Genomic DNA, 20055 nt, shown 5'->3' on the forward strand with positions numbered 1-20055 from the left:
GTGTGTGTGTGTGTGTGTGTGTGTGTGTGTGTGTGTGTGTGTGTGTGTGTGTGTGTGTGTGTGTGTGTGTGTGTGTGTGTGTGTACCCAGTATGTGGTTGAGCTGGTCCAGGTAGTGCTTCCCGGGGAAGATGGGTCTATTGGAGAGCATCTCAGCCAGGATGCAGCCCACAGACCAGATATCAATCGACTTGGTGTAACCCTGAGAGAGGAGAGGCTAGCATTAACACAGCACATGGGCCCTCTAGCATTAACACAGCACATAGGAACCTCTAGCATTAAAACAGCACATGGGAACCTCTAGCATTTAAACAGCACATGGGAACCTCTAGCATTAACACAGCACATGGGCACCTCTAGCATTAACACAGCACATAGGAACCTCTAGCATTAACACAGCACATAGGAACCTCTAGCATTAACACAGCACATGGGCACCTCTAGCATTAACACAGCACATGGGAACCTCTAGCATTAACACAGCACATGGGCACCTCTAGCATTAACACAGCACATAGGAACCTCTAGCATTAACACAGCACATGGGAACCTCTAGCATTAACACAGCACATGGGAACCTCTAGCATTAACACAGCACATGGGAACCTCTAGCATTAACACAGCACATGGGAACCTCTAGCACATGGGAACCTCTAGCATTAACACAGCACATAGGAACCTCTAGCATTAACACAGCACATGGGCACCTCTAGCATTAACACAGCACATAGGAACCTCTAGCATTAACACAGCACATAGGAACCTCTAGCATTAACACAGCACATAGGAACCTCTAGCATTAACACAGCACATAGGAACCTCTAGCATTAACACAGCACATGGGAACCTCTAGCATTAACACAGCACATGGGAACCTCTAGCATTAACACAGCACATGGGAACCTCTAGCATTAACACAGCACATGGGAACCTCTAGCATTAACACAGCACATGGGAACCTCTAGCATTAACACAGCACATGGGAACCTCTAGCATTAACACAGCACATGGGAACCTCTAGCATTAACACAGCACATGGGAACCTCTAGCATTAACACAGCACATGGGAACCTCTAGCATTAACACAGCACATGGGAACCTCTAGCATTAACACAGCACATGGGAACCTCTAGCATTAAAACAGCACATGGGAACCTCTAGCATTAACACAGCACATGGGAACCTCTAGCATTAACACAGCACATGGGAACCTCTAGCATTAACACAGCACATGGGAACCTCTAGCATTAACACAGCACATGGGAACCTCTAGCATTAACACAGCACATGGGAACCTCTAGCATTAACACAGCACATGGGAACCTCTAGCATTAACACAGCACATGGGAACCTCTAGCATTAAAACAGCACATGGGAACCTCTAGCATTAACACAGCACATAGGAACCTCTAGCATTAACACAGCACATGGGAACCTCTAGCATTAACACAGCACATAGGAACCTCTAGCATTAACACAGCACATAGGAACCTCTAGCATTAACACAGCACATAGGACCCTCTAGCATTAACACAGCACATGGGAACCTCTAGCATTAACACAGGGGTGGTGGTGTGTAGTGTAGACTAATACAGGGGTGGTGGTGTGTAGTGTAGACTAATACAGGGGTGGTGTAGTGTAGACTAATACAGGGGTGGTGTAGTGTAGTGTAGACTAATACAGGGGTGGTGTAGTGTAGTGTAGACTAATACAGGGGTGGTGTAGTGTAGTGTAGACTAATACAGGGGTGGTGTAGTGTAGTGTAGACTAATACAGGGGTGGTGGTGTGTAGTGTAGACTAATACAGGGGTGGTGGTGTAGTGTAGACTAATACAGGGGTGGTGGTGTAGTGTAGACTAATACAGGGGTGGTGTAGTGTAGTGTAGACTAATACAGGGGGGGTGGTGTAGTGTAGACTAATACAGGGGTGGTGGTGTAGTGTAGACTAATACAGGGGTGGTGTGTAGTGTAGACTAATACAGGGGGTGGTGGTGTAGTGTAGACTAATATAGGGGTGGTGTGTAGTGTAGACTAATACAGGGGGTGGTGTAGTGTAGACTAATACAGGGGTGGTGTGTAGTGTAGACTAATACAGGGGTGGTGGTGTGTAGTGTAGACTAATACAGGGGTGGTGGTGTGTAGTGTAGACTAATACAGGGGTGGTGGTGTGTAGTGTAGACTAATACAGGGGTGGTGTAGTGTAGTGTAGACTAATACAGGGGTAGTGTAGTGTAGACTAATACAGGGGTGGTGGTGTAGTGTAGACTAATACAGGGGTGGTGTAGTATAGACTAATACAGGGGTGGTGGTGTAGTGTAGACTAATACAGGGGTGGTGTAGTATAGACTAATACAGGGGTGGTGGTGTAGTGTAGACTAATACAGGGGTGGTGGTGTAGACTAATACAGGGGTGGTGTAGTGTAGACTAATACAGGGGTGGTGTAGTGTAGACTAATACATGGGTGGTGGTGTGTAGTGTAGACTAATACAGGGGTAGTGTAGTGTAGACTAATACAGGGGTGGTGTGTAGTGTAGACTAATACAGGGGTGGTGGTGTAGTGTAGTGTAGACTAATACATGGGTGGTGTAGTGTAGACTAATACAGGGGTGGTGTAGTGTAGACTAATACATGGGTGGTGGTGTGTAGTGTAGACTAATACAGGGGTGGTGTAGTGTAGACTAATACATGGGTGGTGTAGTGTAGTGTAGACTAATACAGGGGTGGTGTAGTGTAGACTAATACAGGGGTGGTGTAGTGTAGACTAATACAGGGGTGGTGTAGTGTAGACTAATACAGGGGTGGTGTGTAGTGTAGACTAATACAGGGGTGGTGGTGTGTAGACTAATACAGGGGTGGTGGTGTAGTGTAGACTAATACAGGGGTGGTGTGTAGTGTAGACTAATACAGGGGTGGTGTAGTGTAGACTAATACAGGGGTGGTGTAGTGTAGACTAATACAGGGGTGGTGGTGTAGTGTAGACTAATACAGGGGTGGTGTAGTGTAGTGTAGACTAATACAGGGGTGGTGGTGTGTAGTGTAGACTAATACAGGGGTGGTGGTGTAGTGTAGACTAATACAGGGGTGGTGTAGTGTAGACTAATACAGGGGGTGGTATCTAGTGTAGACTAATACAGGGGGTGGTGTGTAGTATAGACTAATACAGGGGGTGGTGTGTAGTATAGACTAATACAGGGGGTGGTGTGTAGTGTAGACTAATACAGGGGTGGTGTAGTGTAGACTAATACAGGGGTGGTGTGTTATATAGTGTAAGGACTGAACAGTTGTCTAATACAGGGGTTTTCAAACTGGGGTCCCTACAGGGGATCTGCGTCATTTAATAAAATAAAATAAATGGAAAACAATTATTTTTATGAATATCGCTAGAGGCAAAACAGAACGCTATCGTGGATACCATTTGGGGCGGCAGGGTAGCCTAGTGGTTAGAGCATTGGACTAGTAACCGAAAGGTTGCAAGTTCAAATCCCCGAGCTGACAAGGTACAAATCTGTCGTTCTGCCCCTGAACAGGCAGTTAACCCCACTGTTCCTAGGCTGTCATTGTAAATAATAATTTGTTCTAAACTGACTTGCCTAGTAAAATAAAGGTAAAATAAAATAAAATTAGTATGCTGTGGACTGATCTGTCAACTGCTCTCCCATTTAGTATGCTGTTTGCATTTTGATGTGTGTTTTTCTTTGTTTGCATTTTGATATGTGTAATTCCTGTAATTCTGACTCCCTGACAAAATATAAGGTTAAATAAATCACATGTCTCTGTCCAGTATGTCTCTGTCCAGTATGTCTCTGTCCAGTATGTCTCTGTCCAGTATGTCTCTGTCCAGTATGAAAGAAGTTTGTGTCGGTTCATGGAAACCACCTAACTAGCATTAGCGCAATGAGTGGAAGTCTACAGGTGCAGTTAGCATGCACGCTTTAAATCAGCAACATTTTGTCCACGCCAACAAGATAGTCTATTAGCTAGAAAGGTATGTTAGAGTTTACACTTCCTCTTCCAATAAACTGTGGGAAGGTGATGAAACTGTCCAACAATTCTATTCATTTTACATGTTGAATACTTCTACTTTCATCTGATAAGACAAGATGTGATATATATTTATATTTATACTAACAATTTATTTATATTTTTACTAACATAAGATCGCAGTCCCTGGGTCACCGGTTTACCTGGGCATGGAAAGTTTGAAAACCCCTGGTCTCGTGTCATGGTGTGGTGCATTGAGATATTGCATTTATCTGTCTGACCACCAGGTGGCGCTAACCTTGGAGTTGAGCATGATTTCAGGCGCCCGGTACCAGCGAGTAGCTACATACTCCGTCAGGAAGCCTGTGTGGTCGTGGTCTGGGTCAGCCACACGCGCCAGACCGAAGTCACAGATCTAAAGGAAGAGGAGGATGTTAGTGACGAGAGCAGGAGGGGGGAGAGAGAAGCAGGAGGGGGGAGAGAACTGCAGGAGGAGGGAGAGAACAGCAGCAGGAGGGAGAAGAGAGCAGCAGGAGGAGGGAGAGAGCAGCAGGAGGAGGGAGAGAACTGCAGGAGGAGGGAGAGAACAGCAGCAGGAGGGGGGGGAGAGAGCAGCAGGAGGGGGAGAGAGCAGCAGCAGGAGGGAGAGAGCAGCAGGAGGAGGGAGAGAGCAGCAAGAGGAGGGAGAGCAGCAGGAGGAGGGAGAGCAGCAGGAGGGGGAGAGAACTGCAGGAGGAGGGAGAGAACTGCAGGAGGAGGGAGAGAACAGCAGGAGGAGGGAGAGAGCAGCAGGAGGAGGGAGAGAGCAGCAGGAGGAGGAGGGAGAGAGCAGCAGGAGGAGGAGGGAGAGAGCAGCAGGAGGAGGGAGAGAGCAGCAGGAGGAGGGAGAGAGCAGCAGGAGGCGGGGGAGAGAGCAGCAGGAGCGGGGGAGAGAGCAGCAGGAGGAGGGAGAGAGCAGCAGGAGGAGGGGAGAGAGCAGCAGGAGGAGGGAGAGAGCAGCAGGAGGGGGGAGAGAACAGCAGGAGGAGGGAGAGAGCAGCAGGAGGAGGGAGAGAGCAGCAGGAGGAGGGAGAGAGCAGCAGGAGGGGGGGAGAGAGCAGCAGGAGGGGAGAGAGCAGCAGGAGGGGGGAGAGAGCAGCAGCAGGAGGGAGAGAGCAGCAGGAGGAGGGAGAGAGCAGCAAGAGGAGGGAGAGCAGCAGGAGGAGGGAGAGAGCAGCAGAAGGGGGAAAGAGCAGCAGAAGGGGGAAAGAGCAGCAGAAGGGGGGAGACAGCAGCAGGAGGAGAGAGAGAGCAGCAGGAGGAGGGAGAGAGCAGCAGGAGGAGGGAGAGAGCAGCAGGAGGAGGGAGAGAGCAGCAGAAGGGGGGAGAGAGCAGCAGAAGGGGGGAGAGAGCAGCAGAAGGGGGGAGAGAGCAGCAGGAGGAGGGAGAGAGCAGCAGAAGGGGGAGAGAGCAGCAGAAGGGGAGAGAGCAGCGGAAGGGGGAGAGAGCAGCGGAAGGGGGGGGCAGCAGAAGGGGGGAGAGAGCAGCAGAAGGGGGGAGAGAGCAGCAGGAAGGGGGGAGAGAGCAGCAGGAAGGGGGGAGAGAGCAGCAGGAGGAGGGAGAGAGCAGCAGGAGGGGGGAGAGAGCAGCAGGAGGAGGGAGAGAGCAGCAGGAGGAGGAGAGCAGCAGGAGGGGGAGAGGGAGCAGCAGGAGGAGGGAGAGAGCAGCAGGAGGGGGAGAGCAGGAGGAGGGAGAGAGCAGCAGGAGGGGGAGAGAGCAGCAGGAGGAGGGAGAGAGCAGCAGGAGGAGGGAGAGAGCAGCAGGAGGAGGGAGAGAGAAGCAGAAGGAGGGAGAGAGCAGCAGGAGGAGGAGAGGGCAGCAGAAGGGGGAAAGAGCAGTAGAAGGGGAGAGAGCAGCAGGAGGAGGGAGAGAGCAGCAGAGAGAGCAGCAGAAGGGGAGAGCAGCAGGAGGGGGAGAGAGCAGCAGGAGGGGGGAGAGAGCAGAAGGAGGAGGGAGAGCAGCAGGAGGGGGAGAGCAGCAGGAGGAGGGAGAGAGCAGCAGGAGGAGGGAGAGAGCAGCAGGAGGGGGGAGAGAGCAGCAGGATGAGGGAGAGAGCAGCAGGAGGAGGAGAGAGCAGCAGAAGGGGGAGAGAGAGCAGCAGAAGGGGGAGAGAGCAGCAGGAGGAGGGAGAGAGCAGTAGAAGGGGGAGAGAGCATAAGGGGGAGAGCAGGAAGGGGGAGAGCAGCAGAAGGGGGAAAGAGCAGCAGAGGGGGGAAAGAGCAGCAGAAGGGGGAGAGAGCAGCAGAAGGGGGAGAGGCAGAAGGGAGAGAGAGGGGGGGGAGCAGGAGGAGGAGGAGGAGAGAGCAGGAGGGGGAGAGAGCAGCAGGAGGGGAGAGAGCAGAGGGAGGGGAAGAGCAGCAGAAGGGGGAGAGAGCAGCAGGAGGAGGGGGAGAGAGCAGCAGGAGGAGGGAGAGAGCAGCAGGGGAGGAGGAGGAGAGAAGGGGAGGGAGAGAGCAGCAGAAGGGGGGAGCAGCAGAAGGGGGAGAAGCAGAGGGGGAGCAGCAGAAGGGGGGAAAGAGCAGCAGAAGGGGGGAGAGAGCAGCAGGAGGGGGGGAGAGAGCAGTAGGAGGAGGGAGAGAGCAGCAGGAGGGGGGGAGAGCAGCAGGAGGAGGGAGAGAGCAGCAGGAGGAGGGAGAGAGCAGCAGGAGGAGGGAGAGAGCAGGAGGAGGAGAGAGAGCAGCAGGAGGAGGAGGAGGGAGGGAGAGAGCGGCAGGAGGAGGGAGAGAGCAGCAGGAGGAGGGAGAGAGCAGCAGGAGGAGGGAGAGAGCAGCAGGAGGAGGGAGAGAGCAGCAGGAGGAGGGAGAGAGCAGCAGCAGGAGGGAGAGAGCAATAATCAGACCAACTGGTTCTTTGTGGGATTGTAAAATAATCTGTTCCATGATATACATCTGGTTTATTAAAAGCCATTATTGGTACCACGATTGACTTCTGTCTTTTTTTACGTGAAGATTGTCCACAAAGACTGCCGTTTTCCCCACCAACCATAACAGGGTATACCGTATGCCGTTTTCCCCACCAACCATAACAGGGTATACCGTATGCCGTTTTCCCCACCAACCACAACAGGGTATACCGTATGCCGTTTTCCCCACCAACCATAACAGGGTATACCGTATGCCGTTTTCCCCACCAACCACAACAGGGTATACCGTATGCCGTTTTCCCCACCAACCACAACAGGGTATACCGTATGCCGTTTTCCCCACCAACCACAACAGGGTATACCGTATGCCGTTTTCCCCACCAACCATAACAGGGTATACCGTATGCCGTTTTCCCCACCAACCACAACAGGGTATACCGTATGCCGTTTTCCCCACCAACCATAACAGGGTATACCGTATTCTGCAGTACCGTGATCAGCCTTGAATTTCCACGGCTTCAATTAGAGGGGACAGTCTCTGCGCAGGACGTTAGGGTCAGGGGTCAGGGGCCTGTAACTGTAGATCTCAGGTGGTATTGAGCAGCAGGTTGGAGGGTTTGAGGACGCGGTGCAGGGCGTTAGGGTCAGGGGTCAGGGGCCTGTAACTGTAGATCTCAGGTGGTATTGAGCAGCAGGTTGGAGGGTTTGAGGACACGGTGCAGGACGTTAGGGTCAGGGGTCAGGGTTCTGTACCTTTAGATCACAGGTGGTATTGAGCAGCAGGTTGGAGGGGTGAGGTCGCGGTGCAGGGCATTAGGGTCAGGGGTCAGGGTTCTGTACCTTTAGATCACAGGTGGTATTGAGCAGCAGGTTGGAGGGGTGAGGTCGCGGTGCAGGGCATTAGGGTCAGGGGTCAGGGTTCTGTACCTTTAGATCACAGGTGGTATTGAGCAGCAGGTTGGAGGGGTGAGGTCGCGGTGCAGGGCGTTAGGGTCAGGGGTCAGGGTTCTGTACCTTTAGATCACAGGTGGTATTGAGCAGCAGGTTGGAGGGGTGAGGTCGCGGTGCAGGGCATTAGGGTCAGGGGTCAGGGTTCTGTACCTTTAGATCACAGGTGGTATTGAGCAGCAGGTTGGAGGGGTGAGGTCGCGGTGCAGGGCATTAGGGTCAGGGGTCAGGGTTCTGTACCTTTAGATCACAGGTGGTATTGAGCAGCAGGTTGGAGGGTTTGAGATCACGGTGCAGGACGTTAGCTGAGTGGATGTACTTCAGGCCTCTCAGGATCTGGTACAGGAAGTAACAGATGTGATCGTTGCTCAGGCGCTGGGTCTTCAACAGCTTATACAGGTCTGTCTCCATCAGGTCCTGCACGATGTAGCTAGGAGAAAAGTGGTTAAGGAATCTACTAGATCGGGACAACAACTTAACCCCAACACAACCCATAAGATAGATCAAAAAAATAAATGTTTTAAACCCTTGAATGAGTTGGTGTTCTTTCTTGAATTATACAATATTCTACATTGTAGAATAATAGTGAAGACATTACAACTGTGAAATAACACATATGGAATCATATAGTAACCAAAAAAAGTGTTAAACAAATCAAAATATATTTTATATTTGAGATTCTTCAAAGTAGCCACCCTTTGCCTTAATGACAGCTTTGCACACTTGGCATTCTCTCAACCAGCTTCATGAGGTTGTCACGTGGAATGCATTTCATTTAACAGGTGTACTTTCTTAAAAGTTAACTTGTGGAATTTGTTTTCTTCTTAATGCGTTTGAGTCAATCAGTTGTGTTGTGACAAGGTAGGGTTGGTATACAGAAGGTAGCCCTATTTGTTAAAAGACCAAGTCCATATTATGGCAAGAACAGCTCAAATAAGCAAAGAGAAACGACAATCCATCATTACTTTAAGACATGAAGGTCAGTCAATCCGGAAAATGTCAAGAACTTTGAAAGTTTCTTTAAGCTCTGTCGCAAAAACCATCAAGCGCTATGATGAAACGGGCTCTCACGAGGACCACCACATGAATGGAAGACCCAGAGTTACCTCTGCGGCAGAGGACAAGTTAGAGTTACCAGCCTCAGAAATTGCAGCCCAAATAAATGCCTCAGAGTTCAAGTAACAGACATCTCAACATCAACTGTTCAGAGGAGACTGTGTGAATCAGGCCTTCATGGTCAAATTGCTGCAAAGAAACCACTACTAAAGGACACCAATAAGAAGAAGAGACTTGCTTGGGCCAAGAAACACGAGCAATGGACATTAGACCGGTGGAAATCTGTCATTAGGTCTGGAGTCTGTGGGTGTACAGATGATCTCCGCATGTGTGGTTCCCACCGTGAAGCATGGAGGAGGTGTGATGGTGTGGGGGTGCTTTGCTGGTGACACTGATTAATTTAGAATTCAAGCCACACTTAACCCGGCATGGCTCCCACAGCATTCTGCAGCGATACTCCATCCCATCTGGTTTGGGCTTATTGGGACTATCATTAGTTTTTCAACAAGACCATGACCCAACACGCCTCCAGGCTGTGTAAGGGCTATTTGACCAAGAAGGAGAGTGATGGACTGCTGCATCAGATGACCTGGCCTCCACAATTCCCCAACTAAATTGAGATGAGTTGGACCGCAGAGTGAAGGAAAATCAGCCAGCAAGTGCTCAGCATATGTGGGAACTCCTTCAAGAATGTTGGAAAAGCATTCCTCATGAAGCTGGTTGAGAGAATGTCAAGTGTGCAAAGCTGTCATCAAGGTAAAGGGTGGCTATTTTGAATAAAATATATTCTTATTTGTTTGACACTTTTTTGGTTAATACATGATTCTATATGTATTATTTCATAGTTTTAATGTCTTCACTATTATTCTACAATGTAGAAAATAGTAAAAAATAAAATTAAAACCCTTGAATGAGTAGGTGTTCTAAATCTTTTGACCGGTAGTGAACTTCAGTATGTTATAGTGTTGTGTTAGTCTGATGCACAAAATATTAGCACACCCCCTTTGCCTTTAGAACAGCCTCAATTCATCTGGACATGGACTCGACAAGGTGTCCAAAGCGTTCCACAGGGATGCTGGCCCATGTTGACTCTACAAGGTGTCCAAAGCGTTCCACAGGGATGCTGGCCCATGTTGACTCCAATGCTTCCCACAGTTGTGTCAAGTTGGCTGGATGTCCTTTAGGTGGTGGACCATTCTTGATTCACACAGGAAACTGTTGAGCGTGAAAACCCCAGCAGCGTTGCAGTTCTTGACACAAACCGGTGCGCCTGGGACCTACAACCATACCCTGTTCAAAGGCACTTCAATATTTTGTCTTGCCCATTCACCCTCTGAATGGCACACATACACAATCCATGTCTCCTCCCCTTCATCTACACTGATTGAAGTTGACTTAACAAGTGAGATCAATAAGGGATCATAGCTTTCACCTGGATTCACCTGGTCAGTCTGTCATGGAGAGAGAGCAGGTGTTCCTAATGTTCTGTACGCTCAGTGTATTTGGAGGACTTGAAACCTAACCACTGTCTCTCTAACATTCTCTGATTGGCTGGACGTTGCCGGGCATCAACGTTAGGACAACATTCCTGTGATGAAACTGACTAAGGTCTGACAACATTACTAACAAATGTCTGGAGATCATTATGATACTGTCCTGATGAATGTGAGGTACAGCATGTGTGTGTGTGTACATGTCTCTGTGTGTGTGTGGTGAGGAACAGGTTTACTGTCATCATCAGGTAAAGGATACACGTCTTTCATCTGATGGATGGAGGGCGTGAGGATGATGTGTGAGAGAGAAGAGTGTGTGTACATGTCTCTGTGTGTGTGTGTGAGGAACATTTACTGTCATCATGGTAAAGGATACACGTGTTTCATCTGATGGATGGAGGGCTCTGATGTGTGAGAGAGAAGAGTGTGTGTACATGTCTCTGTGTGTGTGTGTGTGAGGAACATGTCTCTGTGTGTCTTTCATCTGGTGGATGGAGGGCGTAGGATGTGTGTGTGAGAGAAGAGTGTGTGTACATGTCTCTGTGTGTGTGTGTGCATGTCTCTGTGTGTGTGTGTGGTGAGGAACAGGTTTACTGTCATCATCAGGTAAAGGATACACGTCTTTCATCTGGTGGATGGAGGGCGTGAGGATGATGTATGAGAGAGAAGAGTGTGTGTACATGTCTCTGTGTGTGTGTGGTGAGGAACAGGTTTACTGTCATCATCAGGTAAAGGATACACGTCCTTCATCTGATGGATGGAGGGCGTGAGGATGATGTGTGAGAGAGAAGAGTGTGTGTACATGTCTCTCTGTGTGTGTGTGTGGTGAGGAACAGGTTTACTGTCATCATCAGGTAAAGGATACACGTCTTTCATCTGATCGATGGAGGGCGTGAGGATGATGTCGTTGATGCTGATGATGTTCTCATGTTTGAAGCGCAGCAGGATCTTAATCTCTCTCAGAGTCCTCTGGCAGTATGTCTGGTGTTCAAACGGACTGATCTTCTTTATCGCCACGCGGACCTTGTTGTCACGGCAATACGCAGAGCTGGGGGGGTAGAGAGAGCAGGTTAGAGTGAGTGAGAGAGAATCAGCTGAATGTATTTGAAAAAAATCCACTGAATCTAACTACTTTTGAGAGAATTGGAACACATTAAACACAAATACGTATCTATCCAAAACAAAGGTTCTGGATAAACCACTTCCCCAATTTTTTTGTCTCTGTTAACAAAGAACAAATAGCAGAAACACACATCAAATGCCAATCTTAGAATCAACTATTAAAGACTACCAGAACTCTGGGCCTCTGATAGACTCAGTGGTCTAAGGCACTTGTGTTGCAGCTGGCCGCGACCGGGAGATTCATGAGGTGAAGCACAATTGGCCCTATTTCGTCTGGGTTAGGGGAGTGTTTGTCAGGGTGGGATGTCTGTGTCCCATCGCGCTCTTGCGACTCCTGTGGCGGGCAAATGCACTCTGACACGGTCGGCAGTTGTACGGTGTTAACTCCGACATATTGGTGCGGCTGGCTTCCGGGTTTAGCAAGTAGTGTGTCACGAAGCAGAGCAGCTTGGGTCGTGGTTCCGAGGACGCACGGCTCTCGACCTTCGCTTCTCCCGAGTCCGTATGGGAGTTTGCGGTGATGAGACAAGACTAACTACCAATTAGATAAAAATATATATTTTTAAATATTTTTAAATACATTTTAAAAATAGACTTGAGAACCCACTGGACTCGTCAATTACTTTGAATGAACTACAGGACAAATTACAAACCCTCCAACCCAAAAAGGCCTGTGGTGTTGATGGTATCCTAAATTAAATTATAAAATATGAATTCCAATTGGCTATACTTTTTAACATCATCCTCAGCTGTGGAATCTTCCCCAATATTTGGAACGAAGGACTGAACCCCCCAAGTGGAGACAAACAACTACTGTGGGATATCAACAGTAACCTTGGGAAAATCCTCTGCAAAATCATTAACAGCAGACTTCTACATTTACTCAGTGAAATCAATGTACTAGCAAATCACAAAATGGCTTTTCACGAAATGACCGTACAACAGACCACGTATTCACCCTGCACACCCTAATTGACAAACAAATCAATAGTCTTCTCATGCCTCGTTTCAAAAAACCTGGTGACTCACACTGGGCTATGTCACCATGTAACACTGGGCTATACTACATACCACAGTGTTACATGGTGACATAGCCCAGTGTTACATGGTGACATAGCCCAGTGTTACATGGTGACATAGCCCAGTGTTACGTGGTGACATAGCCCAGTGTTACATGGTGACATAGCCCAGTGTTACGTGGTGACATAGCCCAGTGTTACGTGGTGACATAGCCCAGTGTTACATGGTGACATAGCCCAGTGTTACGTGGTGACATAGCCCAGTGTTACGTGGTGACATAGCCCAGTGTTACGTGGTGACATAGCCCAGTGTTACGTGGTGACATAGCCCAGTGTTACGTGGTGACATAGCCCAGTGTTACGTGGTGACATAGCCCAGTGTTACATGGTGACATAGCCCAGTGTTACATGGTGACATAGCCCAGTGTTACATGGTGACATACTACAGTGTTACATGGTGACATACCACAGTGTTACATGGTGACACACCACAGTGTTACATGGTGACATAGCCCAGTGTTACATGGTGACTACAGTGTTACATGGTGACACACTACAGTGTTACACACACCACAGTGTTACATGGTGACACACCCAGTGTTACATGGTGACATAGCCCAGTGTTACATGGTGACACACTACAGTGTTACATGGTGACATACCCAGTGTTACATGGTGACACACTACAGTGTTACATGGTGACACACGTGGTGACATAGCCAGTGTTACATGGTGACACACCCAGTGTTACATGGTGACACACCCAGTGTTACGTGGTGACACACTACAGTGTTACATGGTGACACACCCAGTGTTACATGGTGACACACCACAGTGTTACATGGTGACACACTACAGTGTTACATGGTGACACACCCAGTGTTACATGGTGACATACTACAGTGTTACATGGTGACATACTACAGTGTTACATGGTGACACACCCAGTGTTACATGGTGACATAGCCCAGTGTTACATGGTGACATACAGTGTTACATGGTGACACACTACAGTGTTACATGGTGACATACCCAGTGTTACATGGTGACATAGCCCAGTGTTACATGGTGACACTACAGTGTTACATGGTGACATACTACAGTGTTACATGGTGACATACTACAGTGTTACATGGTGACATACTACAGTGTTACATGGTGACACACTACAGTGTTACATGGTGACACACTACAGTGTTACATGGTGACACACTACAGTGTTACATGGTGACACACTACAGTGTTACATGGTGACATACCCAGTGTTACGTGGTGACACACTACAGTGTTACGTGGTGACATAGCCCAGTGTTACGTGGTGACACACTAGCCCAGTGTTACATACATACCCAGTGTTACATGGTGACACACCACAGTGTTACATGGTGACATACTACAGTGTTACATGGTGACACACTACAGTGTTACATGGTGACACACTACAGTGTTACATGGTGACACACTACAGTGTTACATGGTGACACACTACAGTGTTACATACTACAGTGTTACATGGTGACACACTACAGTGTTACATGGTGACACACTACAGTGTTACATGGTGACACACTACAGTGTTACATACTACAGTGTTACATGGTGACACACTACAGTGTTACATGGTGACACACCCAGTGTTACATGGTGACACTAGCCCAGTGTTACATACTACAGTGACATACTACAGTGTTACATGGTGACTACAGTGTTACGTGGTGACACACCACAGTGTTACATGGTGACATACCCAGTGTTACATGGTGACATACCCAGTGTTACATGGTGACATACCCAGTGTTACATGGTGACACACTACAGTGTTACATGGTGACATACCCAGTGTTACATGGTGACATACTACAGTGTTACATGGTGACATACAGTGTTACATGGTGACATACTACAGTGTTACATACTACAGTGTTACATGGTGACACACTACAGTGTTACATGGTGACATACTACAGTGTTACATGGTGACACACTACAGTGTTACATGGTGACACACTACAGTGTTACATGGTGACTACAGTGTTACATGGTGACATACTACAGTGTTACATGGTGACACACTACAGTGTTACATGGTGACACACTACAGTGTTACATGGTGACATACTACAGTGTTACATGGTGACATACCCAGTGTTACATGGTGACACACTACAGTGTTACATGGTGACACACCCAGTGTTACATGGTGACTACAGTGTTACATGGTGACATACTACAGTGTTACATGGTGACACACCCAGTGTTACATGGTGACATAGCACATACAGTGTTACATACTACAGTGTTACATGGTGACACACTACAGTGTTACATGGTGACACACTACAGTGTTACATGGTGACACACACTACAGTGTTACATGGTGACTACAGTGTTACATGGTATACATGGTTACATTATAGTGTTATATGGTGACACACTACAGTGTTACATGGTGACACACTACAGTGTTACATACTACAGTGTTACATGGTGACACACTACAGTGTTACATGGTGACACACTACAGTGTTACACACACAGTGTTACATGGTGACATACTTCACTGTGTGTCTACTACATACTGTATTCAGCAGTGTTACATGGTGACACACTACTACACCTGTTGTATTCAGCATTTCACTGTAGTGTCTACTATGTGTATTCAGCACTTCACTGTGAGGTCTACTACACCTGTTATTCAGCATTTCACTGTGAGGTCTACTACACCTGTTGTGACATTTCACTGTGAGGTCTACTACACCTGTTGTATTCACAGTTTCACTGGTGACTACTACACCTGTTGTATGGTCAGCATTTCACTGTGAGGTCTACTACACCTGGTGATTCAGCACACTGTGAGGTCTACTACACCTGTTGTATTCAGTGTTTCATGGTGACATACTACAGTGTTACATGGTGACACTACACCTGTTGTATTCAGCATTTCACTGTGACTACTACACCTGTTGTAGTCAGCATTTGACTGTGACTACTACACCTGTGTATACATGGTGACTACCACAGTGTATTCAGCATTTCACTGTGACACACTACAGTGTACATGGTTTCACATGGTATATTATATTTTTATATTTTATATATCTATATTTATATATATATTATATATAGGTTTATACATGGTGACACACTATGTTTCACATGGTGAGGTCTACTACACCTGTTGTATTCAGCATTTCACTGTGAGGTCTACTACACCTGTTGTATTCAGCATTTCACTGTGAGGTCTACTACACCTGTTGTATTCAGCATTTCACTGTGCGGTCTACTACACCTGTTGTATTCAGCATTTCACTGTGCGGTCTACTACACCTGTTGTATTCAGCATTTCACTGTGCGGTCTACTACACCTGTTGTATTCAGCATTTCACTGTGAGGTCTACTACACCTGTTGTATTCAGCATTTCACTGTGAGGTCTACTACACCTGTTGTATTCAGCATTTCACTGTGAGGTCTACTACACCTGTTGTATTCAGCATTTCACTGTGTGGTCTACTACACCTGTTGTATTCAGCATTTCACTGTGAGGTCTACTACACCTGTTGTATTCAGCATTTCACTGTGAGGTCTACACACCTGTTGTATTCAGCATTTCACAGTAGGGTCTACACACCTGTTGTATTCAGCATTTCACTGTAAGGTCTACTACACCTGTAGTATTCAGCATTTCACTGTGAGGTCTACTACACCTGTTGTATTCAGCATTTCACTGTGCGGTCTACTACACCTGTTGTATTCAGCATTTCACTGTGAGGTCTACTACACCTGTTGTATTCAGCATTTCACTGTGGGTCTACTACACCTGTTGTATTCAGCATTTCACTGTGCGGTCTACTACACCTGTTGTATTCAGCATTTCACTGTGAGGTCTACTACACCTGTTGTATTCAGCATTTCACTGTGAGGTCGACTACACCTGTTGTATTCAGCATTTCACTGTGAGGTCTACTACACCTGTTGTATTCAGCATTTCACTGTAAGGTCTACTACACCTGTAGTATTCAGCATTTCACTGTAAGGTCTACTACACCTGTTGTATTCAGCATTTCACTGTGAGGTCGACTACACCTGTTGTATTCAGCATTTCACTGTGAGGTCTACTACACCTGTTGTAGTCAGCATTTCACTGTGAAGTCTACTACACCTGTTGTATTCAGCATTTCACTGTAAGGTCTACTACACCTGTTGTATTCAGCATTTCACTGTAAGGTCTACTACACCTGTTGTATTCAGCATTTCACTGTGCGGTCTACTACACCTGTTGTAGTCAGCATTTCACTGTGAGGTCTACTACACCTGTTGTATTCAGCATTTCACTGTAAGGTCTACTACACCTGTTGTATTCAGCATTTCACTGTAAGGTCTACTACACCTGTTGTATTCAGCATTTCACTGTAAGGTCTACTACACCGGTTGTATTCGGCGCTTGTGACTAATACAATTTGATAACACACTGAACTGAATGAAGGATGAATTAAAATGTTGAAACGTGTCGGAACGATGCCCTGCACTTCACTTGGCTAGTATGCATATCGTCCTTCATTATATAACGACTATCTGGCTGCAGGCCTGCAGAAGGACATCTGAGGCTGAGGGTTTTTTTTCCGAAGGCGTATGGTGCTGCATGGAGATCACAAGCTCTTCAACTGCCGCGATGGAGGGAATAGCCTATACGGAGACTACCTAAGACCACGGCAACAGTGTTATTGCAATGTGTGGTAATAAGCTTGTCAGACTTCCGTCTCTGTTTAACCTCTCCCTGGTTCGTTTAAAAAAAGGCCATATGTTCATGACCAGATTCATATAAAATCATGTCAAATTATTTTACATGTATATTAAACCCTGCTACAGAATATGCTTTGGCAAGATTGAGTGATGAAATAAACATACAAATATTCAACAGCGACAAAAGTACTTTGAGTGGAAAAGACTCCAGTGGTCATGCATAGATCATAGAATGTTTGATGTTTATGATGTTATGATATATATGATGTTTGGTGCCTTCAACAATTCCCGGTCGACACTACCGGTTACGATTCATGATTCCCGGTCGACACAACCGTTTACGATTCATGATTCCCGGTCGACACCACCGGTTACGATTCATGATTCCCGGTCGACACAACCGTTTACGATTCATGATTCCCGGTCGACACCACCGGTTGTGATTCATGATTCCCGGTCGACACCACCGGTTGTGATTCATGATTCCCGGTCGACACCACCGGTTGTGATTCATGATTCCCGGTCGACACCACCGGTTACGATTCATGATTCCCGGTCGACACCACCGGTTGTGATTCATGATTCCCGGTCGACACTACCGGTTACGATTCATGATTCCCGGTCGACACCACCGGTTGTGATTCATGATTCCCGGTCGACACCACCGGTTGTGATTCATGATTCCTGGTAGATACTACTGGTCATTATTCCTGGTAGTTACTACTGGTCATTATTCCTGGTGGATACTACCGGTTGTGATTCATTATTCCTGGTAGATACTACTGGTCATTATTCCTGGTAGATACTACTGGTCATTATTCCTGGTAGATACTACTGGTCATGATTCATTATTCCTGGTAGATACTACTGGTCATTATTCCTGGTAGTTACTACTGGTCATTATTCCTGGTAGATACGACTGGTTATGATTCATTATTCCTGGTAGATACTACTGGTCATTATTCCTGGTAGTTACTACTGGTCATTATTCCTGGTAGATACGACTGGTCATTATTCCTGGTAGATACTACTGGTCATTATTCCTGGTAGATACTACTGGTCATTATTCCTGGTAGATACTACCGGTCATTATTCCTGGTAGATACTACCGGTCATTATTCCTGGTAGATACTACTGGTCATTATTCCTGGTAGATACTACTGGTCATTATTCCTGGTAGATACTACTGGTCATTATTCCTGGTAGATACTACCGGTCATTATTCCTGGTAGATACTACTGGTCATTATTCCTGGTAGATACTACTGGTCATTATTCCTGGTAGATACTACTGGTCATTATTCCTGGTAGATACTACTGGTCATTATTCCTGGTAGATACTACTGGTCATTATTCCTGGTAGATACTACTGGTCATTATTCCCAGTAGACTACTGGTTATGATTCATTATTCCTGGTAGATACTACTGGTCATTATTCCCAGTAGACTACTGGTCATTATTCCCAGTAGACTACTGGTTATGATTCATTATTCCTGGTAGATACTACTGGTCATTATTCCTGGTAGATACTACTGGTCATTATTCCTGGTAGATACTACTGGTCATTATTCCTGGTAGATACTACTGGTTATGATTGCAGACAGAGCCCAGAGAATGGGACGGTGTAATATAGTACTGCTACTGAGCCAACGTGCAGGATCCTTTCAGGTTTCCCTGACTTCTGGGTTTTATACAGTGTTATGATTGTTCAGGTAGCTCAGAGTAGGAGTACTGGTACCGAGTCAACGTGCAGGTGTACGAGGTAATAATCCTCACAGGCCGTGTGGTGAACGGTTTTTGTTGGTGAGATGAAACTAAACTCTGAAAGGTATTATCGTACGTCACAATGGTTCAAGCCTAAAAGTCTGTCATCGTAATGGTGTTTAAATGTCACGTTTCACGCGTGGCTTTTCTTACGATCCTAACAATTTACATATGGCTTTTCTTATGATCCTAACGATACGTACGGCTTTTCTTACGATCTAACGATACGTACGGCTTTTCTTACGATCCTAACGATACATGCATGATTTAACGGCTTTTCTTATGATCCTAACGATACGATCCTCTAACGATACGTACGGCTTTTCTTACGATCCTAACGATACGTACGGCTTTTCTTACGATCCTAACGATACGTACGGCTTTTCTTACGATCCTAACGATACGTACGGCTTTTCTTACGATCCTAACAATTTACATGTGGCTTTTCTTACGATCCTAACGATACGTACGGCTTTTCTTACGATCCTAACGATACGTACGGCTTTTCTTACGATCCTAACGATACGTACGGCTTTTCTTACGATCCTAACGATACGTACGGCTTTTCTTACGATCCTAACGATACGTACGGCTTTTCTTACGATCCTAACGATACGTACGGCTTTTCTTACGATCCTAACGATACGTACGGCTTTTCTACGATCCTAACGATACGTACGGCTTTTCTTCGATCTAACAATCCTTACGTACGGCTTTTCTTACGATCCTAACAATTTACGTCCTACGGCTTTTCTTACGATCCTAACGATACGTACGTTTTCCTACGGCTTTTCCTACGATTCTTACGATCCTAACGATACGTATTGTAACGGTTCTCTTGTGGTGAAGGAGAGTCGGACCAAAATGCAGCGTGTAGATTGCGATCCATGTTTAATGAACAAACGTAAACACGAATCAATACAAACACTACAAAACAAAGAACGAACGAAAACCGAAACAGCCTAATACTGGTGCACATACATACATAACAAGGACATCAAGACACTAAGGACAATCACCCACAAAACC

At 46.7% G+C, this 20055-nt stretch overlaps 1 protein-coding gene and 1 long non-coding RNA gene across 30 annotated transcripts in view; both read right to left on the bottom strand.

Annotated features, from left to right (window-relative positions):
- LOC118380828 (mitogen-activated protein kinase 1-like) overlaps positions 1 to 20055 on the bottom strand; it is a 76914-nt gene that overhangs the window by 35518 nt on the left and 21341 nt on the right. For all 28 annotated transcript variants that reach the window (XM_052479846.1, XM_052479845.1, XM_052479849.1 and 25 more), the window contains exons 2-5: positions 11246 to 11428; positions 8072 to 8261; positions 4280 to 4396; positions 87 to 201 (exon numbers count right to left, since the gene is read on the bottom strand). In XM_052479846.1, coding sequence (XP_052335806.1) covers positions 87 to 201; positions 4280 to 4396; positions 8072 to 8261; positions 11246 to 11428 — 605 coding nt within the window. The remainder of the gene's footprint in view (positions 1 to 86; positions 202 to 4279; positions 4397 to 8071; positions 8262 to 11245; positions 11429 to 20055) is intronic.
- On the bottom strand, positions 222 to 1484 carry LOC127911879 (uncharacterized). Of its 2 annotated transcripts, none has more exons than XR_008079747.1 (3): positions 1155 to 1484; positions 819 to 1098; positions 222 to 605 (listed from the first exon to the last, which is right to left on the bottom strand). It is a non-coding gene; the product is annotated as an uncharacterized LOC127911879 (long non-coding RNA). The 2 variants fall into 2 exon arrangements; XR_008079746.1 differs by having other exon boundaries at positions 222 to 633.

Source organism: Oncorhynchus keta, chromosome 25 (genome assembly GCF_023373465.1).
Source record: "Oncorhynchus keta strain PuntledgeMale-10-30-2019 chromosome 25, Oket_V2, whole genome shotgun sequence".
In the NCBI taxonomy this organism is placed as follows: Eukaryota; Metazoa; Chordata; class Actinopteri; order Salmoniformes; family Salmonidae; genus Oncorhynchus; species Oncorhynchus keta.